This window comes from Nuphar pumila, chromosome 11, assembly GCF_984573655.1.
Source record: "Nuphar pumila chromosome 11, dmNupPumi1.hap1.1, whole genome shotgun sequence".
Classification (NCBI taxonomy): Eukaryota; Viridiplantae; Streptophyta; class Magnoliopsida; order Nymphaeales; family Nymphaeaceae; genus Nuphar; species Nuphar pumila.
In genome coordinates this window covers 108984906-108997021 of record NC_143259.1, presented here as the reverse complement: position 1 = coordinate 108997021, position 12116 = coordinate 108984906, and the positions used below count along the sequence as shown (strand labels likewise).

The following is a 12116-nucleotide window of genomic DNA, read 5'->3' as shown; positions in this document are numbered from 1 at the left end:
TCCCTTGTGGCATATTTAGATGATTCTTAACAACATCTTGATGGAATTTACACTAGCAAATGACATGATTAGCAATTCCTTAAGTTAGTGAACAAAATAAGCAATAGCCTCGCCAACATATTGTGTAATTAGTGTTTAAGTTTGTTTGTGGATGAGCACTATGATACAACTTTTGAGAAAACTTGAATCGTTTCTATCATATTTATCAGAATTAAGATTTGACTTTTGAAGAATTTCTGCAGTTGAAAGATTCTTGTCACAAACTTTCTCGGTAATCCTACAACTTTCTGTGGAAAAGAACTTAAAAAAATTACAAGACCAGAAATGTGAGCGTGTGAGCGTGCAAGAACCATGTGCTTTATTTTTTATTTTTTATTTATTTATTTATTGACAGGCAAGCTGGGTTTAGCAGATCCTTACCAGATGTCTCTTCAGCCCCATGTGGCAGAGGGATTCGAACCTGGGCCTTCAGCTTGGCACAGGACCCCGCTTACCACATGGGATACCACCTTGGTGGTGTGCTTTTTTTTTTTGCTTGTGATCTTTGCTGTTTTGAGATCATAGTGACAAACGTTTTTATCGGCAAAATCTCATTTTTTTCAAAAAGTTGCAAGAAATTGAAATTTTTTCATAAATCACGTTTTTTTGGCAAAATCTCAGCAATAAAAAAATAAATTTAAAAATATAAAAATTTTTTTTTATAAAAAATATTAATAAAACATATTTAAAAATAAAAATACATGTTTTTTCATGATAAATAGTCATTTAAAATGTAAATATCACGTTTAAATCCCGGTATTTATGTTTTTTCATAAATCTTGTGACATTTTGAAAATCTTGCGAGAAATTGCCGTTTTAAACTTTCAGGCAATTTCTTGCAATATTATCACGAGATTTTCGCAGATCTCGTGGTATTTGTCATGATTGAGATCTTAACTGACGTTTATATGTTTGTTTGGCTCAAGTTTGTAGGTTGTCTTTAGAAATGCCTAGGATGTTGCATTGAAAATCGAGTGTAAACTGGCTTAATGGTCATAAGGCTGTCAATGGGTTGGTTTGATGTGGACCCGACCCTACCAAACCCTATATGGTCAGGGTTTGGTGATAAATAAAAAGGTCAGATTACAATCCGGGTCAGACCCAAAGGGCCCGATTAATATATGAAATTGGGTATGGTTTGTGAAATTTCATGCCAGACCCAGGCCTGACCCAAGTTCTGACTAAGATGGGTAATTTTTCAATGTAAGATCCATTGTTTTTTCAATGTAAAATAGATAAAAAATATTATTTTACTGGGTATAGTCCGGGTCTGGTTTTTGTAATTCTTATAGGACTTGGTATGGTTTCTCTTTATGGTGGGTCTGATTGGACTTGGGTTTATACCTGGTACCAGTATCTCAAATCAGGTTTGGGTCTGATTTCACTTCGATCCAAACCAAACCAAACCAAACCAAACCCGTTTACACTCGATCAACATTTGCCTGCGGCTTGTGCCCGAAGCCTTCTTCCATGAAAAGCAAAGTCCAACTGCTTTCCCACAGGAAATGCTTTAGAGTAAAAAGGGTCCAGTGTGTTGATTTCGAGGGCACTTTCCCACCACTCAGCTGCACCCTCCTTTGGCCATAGGGCAAAGGATGCACACCTCGGTTTTAGAACTCATGACATACTTCAACTTGAATGCCTTAAACTGAACCAGCAAACCAGACAGGCGGCAGCTTTAAGGAGTGCACTGGATTCCGTTTGTTTATTCTTCATAATTTTTTTTATAGAACCCGACTCCTAGATGGACTGTTCAAACTGTTTGAGCATGGATAGAAGCTCGGGAAGGATCAGAAGATAGATGGAGATGGAGGGGCAATTGAGAAAGCAAATTTTTTTTTAGAACACTCACACGAACTGAAATTAAACTTAGAGTTCGAAATTAAACTTAGAGGTTGAACTCAATAAATATCATTAATATAAAAAAAAGTTGTGCATGCTTATTTATAGAATAAAAAGGGAGAATAAAAGAGATAGTCTATGCATCTACAATCCCACCTTGGTTGGGACTTCGGGGAAGGCGTCCCACTTTGAGAGAGTCTTTGGGATAACTAGGAGTCCACCTTGGATGAGACTCCAGAGAGGCGTCCCATTCTGAGTAAGTCTTACAGGAAGTGAGACTCTCTCTCCTGCGCAATCTCAGCTGGTCAGGACTTTAACTGGATGGATCTGGGGTGGGTTTGGCAGTTCGGACCCGATGTGTGTAAGAGTCCGTAACAATTCACCCTCTCAAACATGCCTTGTCCTCAAGGTGGGAGCCCTCAAAAAACTGTTATAGCAACCCATCTCTGTCATTTTTGGGGTCAAACACTAGGCATGTTGTTTTCTTATGTGTTGAGATTATTGTGCATGTGCATATTTGTAGGGTTGAACATTAGTCGGTTTGGGCATTAGCTCATTGAACTGGGTATCAAACTCATGGAGCAAGGCCTTCAAATCATTTTGTCTTTGTTGAGGTTGTTGAAACCTTACCAACTGCCATCATCACAAATATGTGTGACACCCACTCCTAAGCTACCTTGGTGAGTTGTTTAGACTCAACTAAAGAAGTCATTGCATTTCTAAAACCACGTCTATACCTTTAATCAGCGGTATATATATATATATATATATGGTCAAGGTGGTTTCTTGGATCTTAAAGTGGTGTATCTTAGTTTGCTACTCTTGATAAAAATTTGTGAAGAAAATGATTCACTTATCCAAATTTTGTGATTTTTTTTTTAAAAGCTTTTAAAAGTTGTTGGGATGTCGTTAGCAAGCTCTGACCGTCCTTTGCACAAAGAAAAGGTAAAATCATGATAGATTCTTGATTTTCGTAACTCGAATTACACCACCACAAATAGAATGTAAATAAAACATGTATGAATATATGAATGAATGAAATAAATAGAATTAAATTAAATAAACCTAGATTTGAACCCGATCAGGTTTCAAAGCTAAATCCCAAATCTGCCCTTTTTTGGGGTTTTATAAATTTTTTGCCAAACCTAAAATTATCGAACCTGGTCAGACAAGTACTTGGGCCCGACCCGGCCTGTTGACAGCCCTACTTCTCCCAGGCAGCACCACCGCCTAAACCGGGGTTTCCTCTAATAAATATCTAACAGAAAGAATAGAAAAACCCGCCAAAAACTACACATAAGGGTTTAAAGTTTGCTACAACCGGTTGTTGTATGTGCAAATGACTTGGAAAACTTTTTTATTATTTGTGCTTTTTGCAAATTGGTCCTTGCGATTTGTAAAGTAGAGAATGTCTAATGGCATTTTGCATATCTGTTCATGCGTTTTCATTAAGCCTTGTAAATCAGTCCTTGAGGTTAACAGCCGTTAGCTCTCGTGACATTAACTGTTAAGAGGGAAGAAAAATTGAAGGTTATGCCTTTGGGATAATTTGCAAATTGTGAATAAGGTAAGAGACCAATTTGCAAAAAGTTTATACACTAACAACTATTCGATGAAGGGCATCTTGGTGACCAGTTAACCATGGCCAAACTAACAGCGGTTTAGGGGTGGCAATCGGGTCGGGTTTGCGGGTTGGCGGGTCGGGTTGGCGTGTCAGCATACCTCAACCCGAACCCGACCCGTTTATTAAACGGGTTGGCTGTGGCAAACACGAACCCGACCCATTTAATAAACAGGTAACCCGACACGACCCGCCAACCCATTTAATAAATGGGTTGGGTCGGGTAAACGGGTTTTCAGGTTGGCGGGTTGACGGATCGGGTTGGCAGGTTGGCGGGTCGGGTTAACGGGTTGACAGGTCGGGTTGGCGGTCGAGTCGGGCAGACGGGTTGGCGGGTTGACCCACCCGCCTAACATGTTTATTAAACGGGTCAGCCGGGTTGGCGGGTTGGCATACCCCCAACCCGACCCGACCTGTTTAATAAACGGGTTACACGGGTTGACCCGTTTATTAAACGGGTTGGCTTAAGCCCAACCCGAACCCGCCTAAGAGGCGGGTTGGCGGGTCGGGTCAGAAATTGCCACCCCTACAGCGGTTGTCAGAAGAACCAGTTTGTAAAACGGTGAAAAATGTGAGGACTGATTTGCAAAATGGCATAAGACAAGAACTCTTTTGTAAACTGGCTATAAGGTGGGGGCCCAATTTACAAAAACTCATTTTTGTGTTTTTTTCTTGGTCCAAATGACTCCATGGATGTGATCTACATGTTTTTAGTAGGAACCAGCTTTTGAATCTGACGTGTACAGGGTTTTCTGGTGATGCAAAAATAAACGGTTGTAAATGCACTGATTTTTCTTGATTCAGAAAAAAGTTTTTCTCGTAAAAAAAAATTTGATCCAAGGGTTGCTTTCCACTAAATAGAGCATGTTAAACACATCTACAAGGTTAGATTGTCCCTACAATAGGCTATATTAAATACAAACCCAAACATAACAACTGTATGATGCACTAAACATGCTTATTTGATTGTTATTTAATTAATTATTAAATTATCCTATAATTTTGTATTTTCATTAACAAAACTTTTTTCTTCACTAACAAAATCTTTAAGGTGCGTTGGAAGGTTCAGATCTTAAGGGGTGTAGCTGAAATTCATAAATCACTGTCACTAACCCCACCCCCAAAATCAAGTTAGATATTCATAAATCTCTACCAGAAAATGAATATAGAATCTTTATTTTGCAGTGAATTTGAGATTAATCTTGTGTTTAAATTGGATTTGAAAATTAGCCCCCACAGAAAATAGATTCAAGGTGTTTAAGCGCACCCTTCATAAAATTTATGCCATCCATATATACATAAATACATATATTTTGTTTTTTATGATCAAGCCAGGGGATTAATGACCCCTTCCTTAGGTTATTCAACCACCCATACCAAAAACTCTTTTGAACCCACTTTTTTCCCGAGTAGCCACCATGATCGATTTCAGACCTGATTTGCAGATGAAGATCCATGATGCCAAAAGGGCTTGTCCTTTGTCCACGACAAGAGATTGAAATTCATGTATTTGCAAGTGTTCACATTATATGCAGCGGTGCTGCATGAAGCAGCGCTGCTACAGCCACCCATCTTGGCATTTCTCGAGATGGGTGTGGTCTCTATCTCGAGAAATGTTGAGATGGGTGGATGTCAGAGGAGGCTGCAGAGCTGCATAAAAAACAGGGGCTCCGCATGTTTGGTAAGAGCTGTTAGTGCACGTCACCATCTGTTGGGTTGCAAATTCAAAACCAAATGGTATGTTGTGTAACTCGTGGGGGTCTGCCTAACTCCAGCCTGCCTTTCAACCCCCCCCCCCCCCCCCCCCCCCCTCTATTTGCTATCTCCAAATGAGAATCAATCAAGATTCAGATTCATCAGTATGCAAATGTCTAGACATCGGTCAAAATCCATCATTTTTTAGCGAAGATTCATGAGCCTGGTCGCGGGTCGCGGGTTGCGGGTCGGGCCAAAGATTCATGAATCTCAATTCATTGTCATTCAAACGCACCCTAAATCCCTAACTGAATTTAATCGATGGGGGTCAATGACAAGTATCAACAATGTGGATAATTGGGATCAAATACCAAATTATACAATCCAAAGATGCGACCAATAGATAGATAAAGAGAAAGTACTGAAATAGACTCTTTTGGCAAAGTTATGAGAAATTCCACTTTGATACTTACTAGGCACAGATTTGCCTATGTAGAAATTCTGAGCCGCTCAATAACTGCAACATTTCTATATCATATGAAGTTCATTAATAATAAGAGTGTTGATAGGTCTCTTACGATGTGAAGTTAGAAAACGGTTCAGCTGCAACACAGCCGCACAACTAAGAGCCAAATTTACAGTGCAGAACCTGGCAGTCCAAAATTATATGTTGTAACGATTCTTCGCCAATCTGTCGAGTTTCCTTGCATCCTCCTGAAATCAACAGAAGAGCAATTGCACAAAATTCAGTATATCAAAATACTACCCTTATTTTCTGCTAGGGAAACATGTGAAGCAGGGTAATTAACAGAGACTCATAAATTAAGCACGTGCGAAGCTCCTTAAAGATGGGATGCCCTGCAGCAAAGATTCTAGCTTAGCAAGCAGAAAGCATGGGCATCTGAGATGAAAGCCAGTTCCATACCCATATCCACTATCAGAAGCAGAGGCTAGATGGCAGACAACAGCAGGAGCTGTGACAGCTGAGTGAGTTTACTCAATGGTTTTCGTTCTAGAAAAGAGAGAGAGAGAGAGAGACCATAATGACTTACATGAAACATGAAACCGATAGTGTCATTATAATCAAGGAACTCCTTCCACTGTTTCCCAATGCTAAGCTGCACGATCAGGATGGCATTCAAAAAGATCAACTTATATATATAGTAACTCATATATATAGTTTGATGAAAATGCAATGATAGACATCTACGCTAGTTTTGTTTAAATGAGTCATGTTATTGCTTGAATAAAGGAAACTGGAAAAGGGCACCAGGCTACTGATTCACTTATTAACATGAAAAACTTTTTCATCTCAAATAAAAAGGAATAGAGTAAATAAGATCAATAGCAACAGAAGAAACGGTCAAGCAGCAGGTAGTTGTTATACCTTCAAACTGTCTGCACTGTAATGCATGGAGCGATAAAATAACAGCTACATCACTAATTAGAGGGTCCATGAGGATCGAAGCAGTATGCCAAGTACAAGAGAAGAAAGCAACACATAACTAGAACCCACTTACAGCATCTTCAGAGCTGCCAAAAATCAAAACAATAGACACCAGCACACATCTGTGCATATAGTTTAGATTTTGTTTTTCTCCTAAACAGCCAAGCTGGGGGATAGCCCCCACAGTTATTTGGACAACGAGTCACGATTGAATTAGTGGAACTCTGCTGTGCTATCATGTCTGAGCTGAATTTATTTTGCAGTTGCCTTTCATAATTTCTCTTCTTTTTTTCTTTTGAAGGCTTCCATAATTCTTTTTTATCAGAGAATGGTCTTATCTTCTTAAGTCTGTAACAGCCAACAAATGCATGGATATCATTTCTATGTAAAATACTCATACACTGACCTTTGTGGCAGAGTACTGAAAGACTGTAGCTGCTGAATATATCACACAGACAGGAGTTCCATATCAAACCTATGAATTAACACTCACCAGGCTTAAAGCCAATTACAAAGATAATAAAAACAGTCTCTTTTAAAGATAATTTCTTAGTCGCTTTTGGATATGCTAGAGAAAGAGAACAAAGATGCTTAAGACATTGACATTCGAATCTTCCAAATAAATGAAGTACAATTTCTTCCACTTTTTTGCACATGTTGCATTGACTAGCAAGATTGTAGTTAATTGTTTAAAAATTGTTCCTATTAAGAGGCCAAACCTTCAGTACAGGGGATGTGATCACCTGAATTATTAAAATTCTTCATACTGAACAATTACATGGTCAACAATTATGTTCACTTGAATTACTAGTAATCCATATACTGTGTAATTACATTTATCAACATCAATTGTTAATTATTGTTTTCTTTTTGTTTCTAACTTTCACACTATGATTCATTTTTTAGTTTTTGTATTTTTGAAATAGAATCAAAGTTCAAACAATATTTAAATACATTATTGTTGACTATCCATGTCAACAGCGATAAATAGATAAATATTTACCAAAATTTAAATATACTATTGTACTAGATCCAGTTTTTGACACATAAGACTATGTTGAAAAGTATAATCAAATATATATTCTGCTTTCAAGATGAAATAGATTCACATAAACAGGAATTCCATAGCACAGTTCCATCCACCAAAGGACATCAAAAACAGCAAAGGAAAATTAGCTACCATCACATATTAGATATGCTGCCACTGTAACAAACAATGACAGATTGAACCAATCATCACCAAGAAATCTATTTTTGTGTGCACCAGTGCAAGACTTGTGTCATCTCAGACAAGACAAGAGATGCCCAACAGGCTCTAGTCGCACAACTTTCCTAACAGCTTTCAAATGAACTCGATAGCTAAAGTTACAAGGTTGAAAGGCTTTAAGCTTAAACTCAGAAAGTTACGTGGAATCAAAATCAAATCTAAAGGATATTGCTGCACACTGTATCCTTTCTTTTTTCTTATTTATTGTATCAACAGCCATCTTCCCAGCTTATAATTTCCAATGCAGCTCAATTACAGTTAAACCAAGGATGTGACCCAAAGGCTTTCATTCCCTTGGGGACCAAAACAGTCTCCAGATTTTTCTCAAAACCAAATCCAGAATCAGTGGACACAAGATACAACATGAGCCCTTGAAGAATCAAAAGAGACTAAGAATTCAGACATATAGCATTCTTCAAGTAACAACTAAAGCCATTATTTATAAGAATAAAGAGCATATGGTCTTTCATGTATCCTTTCCAACAAACATAAGTACCTGAGCATCTTCATTAGCAGCATTCTTCGTCCATAAAGCTATTTTATCTTGCTTTGAACGAACATTAACAACAGCACCACAAATTTCATCACCATGTATAAACTGTTCTCCAATCATGGCCAACAACTGGGGACAATTACAACAGCAAGTGTGTAAATAGTTAGGACCACAGTTATGACAATTCAACATCTGTACATAATATAGTAAAACTAAAGCTCACAGTGTACAGCCACCATTTATCAGCTTTCCCTCTATTACAGCTAATGCTCCACTTCCCTCCATTAGCACAAATTGGATCCTCCCACTTTGGCTCAATTTTGTACTTGAAGCAGTGAAAGTCCGCACCAGCAACCAACTTGCTTGGCTGATGTATATTATTGTAAAGACTGCGAAGAAATCAAAACTCATTCAAAATATCCAAAAGAAAAGTAGAATACAAGATACACATCACAAATTCACAAACTACAGAGACAAGACCAATTTCCTAGACTGAACATGATCCACCATCAAATCAAATCTGATCTCAGATTAGTCCCACCAGAATTGCAACTGACTTTTCTCATTGATGTAATTTGGCTCTTGACACTTAATCTTTTTTAGCTAATAAGATTTACACATTTCTCGAAAAAAATACAGACAACAAAGTAAGAGCTAGTATGGATAGGTCTCAATATTTGTGCGGACAAAGGTGGTTACATAAATGAGTTATCATGATGGTGGAAAATGCAAGGGACAACACATGTAAAGTGGTGAATTACAAGTTGCCAATGGACACAGGTTCACCTAAGCACCAATGACTGATGAGACTTTTTCAGCAAAGTGACGAGCAATTATGATGGCCATCTTATGGTAAGCACTTGATATATTTTCTGTCAATTGTCTCAAAGAAAAGGAAGAGAAACACCTCCTCCAAAAACCATACGTCTGCAGTGTATTTGTGTGCAGAATATTGAACAATTAATCCTCTGACCTTCCATTAGGATCACTCCATTAAGACATCAAAATAACCCAATGATTTTGTAATGTATATATTTGTTATTGTGTAGGAACTGGGAAACAATGTCACGAGAACACAGCCGCAGGGCATCTTATGCACAAGGTGGACAAAATTAATTTTTGTTTGCTTCAACATTCCTCGTTTTACATATAAATTTTAAGTTGGGATGCTTAATCATAATGCATCCAAATTGTATCTGTATATATGCATGTACATGTACCCATACATAAAGACTGCCTGGCCCAATTGAGTTTTTCTCACATAGTTTCTTCTTCAAATCCATTTTTCCTCTGCAATTAAAAATCTGATATGAGAAGCATATGCAGATTGAACTCTGTCTTCAGTGTTTCTAGCACATATATGCACACCAGTAGTATCCAAATGCAATACTTATGGAACATGTGCAACTGAATGCACTGTCAACAAGTACACCACGAGGAGTCACAGAAAGCCTTAACTGAGGTTTTTTTCTCAGTCTCTTCTTCAAACCTTTAAATTCTTTCTTTTTCTTGGCATGTTAAATCTGTTTATGAGGAACCATATACAGCCTGCATACTAGCACAATAAATATTTGTACAGAAATATCCAAATGCCATATTATGCACAATGCATGTGCAAGCCGCAAGCAATTTGCATGCAAATGACACACTTTATACATATTGTAAGTTTTTGATATTAACCACGTATGCGACAGAACCAAGCACCTCAATATTTATGAAAAAATCTTATTTACTTCTCACAAGTTGATATCATCATTCATCAATATATCTAATAAATATGTGTTATGATTGATAGGATAGTTTAGAAGACGAACCCAAGGAGTCGTTGCAGATTATGACAGAAAACCATATGAAATTATATGCAGAAAATTGCACCACCTAACATTATGGCTAGAGGGAACAAAATTAAAAACACTAAAATTGGAAAAAGTAAATTGTTTGAGATGGTCACCAGAAGACCTTAATGTCGCAAGCAGATATGGCCACTACGGTCAATAAAATGCAAAAGTTTCAGTAGAAGTGCTCCATGAATATACTTGGTTGTTACTTGTTAACCACACAGAGAGGCGCCAATGCGCACACACTACCGATCTTTTATTTCGCTCTACTCTTCTGCCAAACATATTCCTGTTCGAGATTTTAACAAAACCCGAGCAACTTTGGCCTCAATTTCTCTCAATTACCAAACCATCTTCCTTTCCTAAGATCAACATTTATATATCCCTGCAAAAAAAAACTATCTGTGCCCATTTACAGCCACCTATCCCGTCACTGCTTCTCACAAACTAGTTGCCGAAAGAAACCATGCAAAAAATCATTGTACAAAGTGAGTTTCCTACGCATATCGCACGCTGTAAGGTTAGAACCGACGGATTGCAAGCAATATTTCATCCTTGTAAAACATAACTTCTCAAAAGAGCGGTGGAAATCATCTTCTCTTCACCATCAAAGCATTAAAAGGGGGGAAATTCAACTTCTTTCCGAGACCCAATATTCAAAATATAGATCTCAGAGGAGGAGAACGAAAGGCATTGGCAAAGATCGACTTTTTAGGGTTACGTTAGAATTATATACATGAATGAACACCATCATTTCAATGTGACAAAGGAAAGTGATGCACGAAGAGTACAGAGAGAGAGAGAGAGAGAGAGAGAGAGAGAGAGAGAGCAGGTTTAGTACCACCAGAACTCTTCGACGGTCGAGAAGGTGTGGATGGAGCGGATGGAGCTTCCCCAGGTGGCCTGGCGGTTCTTGCCGGAGGGGTTGTCAAACCAGAACGTCCAGGAATACTCCAAAGGGTGGAAGTCCTCGATGGGCCTCTCCACCACCGCGTCAGCCGGCGACCCGTCGATAATCTCGCCGTCGATAATCTCCCCGTCCTCCGCCTCCTCCGTCTCCAGCCCCTCAGCCGCCGCCTCCACTTCGCGCAGCTGCTGCCGTCCGTCCTCGCCCTCCGCCATCTCTCTCTCTCTCTCTCTCTCTCTACAGACCAACTGCAACTCTCTCGCGGGTTCGAAGGGCCTGTCGCTCTTATATAGGCTGAGAACGGGTCGGCTTCGGATCGGATGTAGACATCTGATTCCGATTTAATTGGATTCGGATTCGGATTCGGATTCGGTTGGAGAAAGTTAATATTGATCCACGATGTAACTAGTTGTTGCATCGGATATTCTCAATACCGAATCTGAATCCGATTACTAGCAATATGTTTACTGACTTGCTCTATCAAGATTGTCTAAATAAAACGGATTCAGATGTTTCTTTCACCTTACCCACAATTTCATTGTTGTAGAAAATCCCAAGTCTCCTTTATTCACAAGGATTACACTCAGATTTGGCCTCGCAGCAAAGGGACCCACGTCTATAGGTTACGAACTCGTGACCTTCCCTTAATTTGGTGACATTTATAAGGTTTTTTTTCATAATTTTAAAACCCAGTGGCTCATCTTAACTTTATATTTTATATCAAATATATATGTACTATGTATATTTTTTATAAATATTTAATTTATAATTTTATTAATGTGTATAACCATATTATTATATATAATATATAATAGTTATATTATATTTTATGTAATATATCTAATTATATATAAAACCTAATATATATATATATATATATATATATATATATATATATATATATATATATATATATATATATATATATATATATATATACATGCTAAAACTAGTTGACTCAACCAAG

General features: G+C 38.0%; 1 protein-coding gene across 1 annotated transcript; it reads right to left on the bottom strand.

Annotated features, from left to right (window-relative positions):
• Window positions 1-5534: 5534 nt before the first annotated feature.
• LOC149822774 (eukaryotic translation initiation factor 4E-2-like) lies at window positions 5535-11406 on the bottom strand. The gene is made up of 5 exons (XM_089980045.1): window positions 11084-11406; window positions 8628-8793; window positions 8408-8533; window positions 6250-6315; window positions 5535-5911 (listed from the first exon to the last, which is right to left on the bottom strand). The coding sequence occupies exons 1-5, from the start codon at window positions 11362-11364 to the stop codon at window positions 5861-5863; spliced, it is 690 nt and encodes a 229-aa protein (XP_089836171.1). The 5' UTR covers window positions 11365-11406; the 3' UTR covers window positions 5535-5860.
• Between the last annotated feature and the right edge of the window lie 710 nt (window positions 11407-12116).

Bases quoted from the DNA above. Each gene is read 5' to 3' on its own strand.
- LOC149822774 (XM_089980045.1), bottom strand. From the start codon at position 11,364: ATGGCGGAGGGCGAGGACGGACGGCAGCAGCTGCGCGAAGTGGAGGCG. The intron at 8,534-8,627 runs GTGAGCTTTAGT...AATTGTCCCCAG, and splicing joins ATAAATGGTGGCTGTACACT to TTGTTGGCCATGATTGGAGA. The intron at 5,912-6,249 runs GTAAGTCATTAT...TGTTGATTTCAG, and splicing joins CTATCGGTTTCATGTTTCAT to GAGGATGCAAGGAAACTCGA.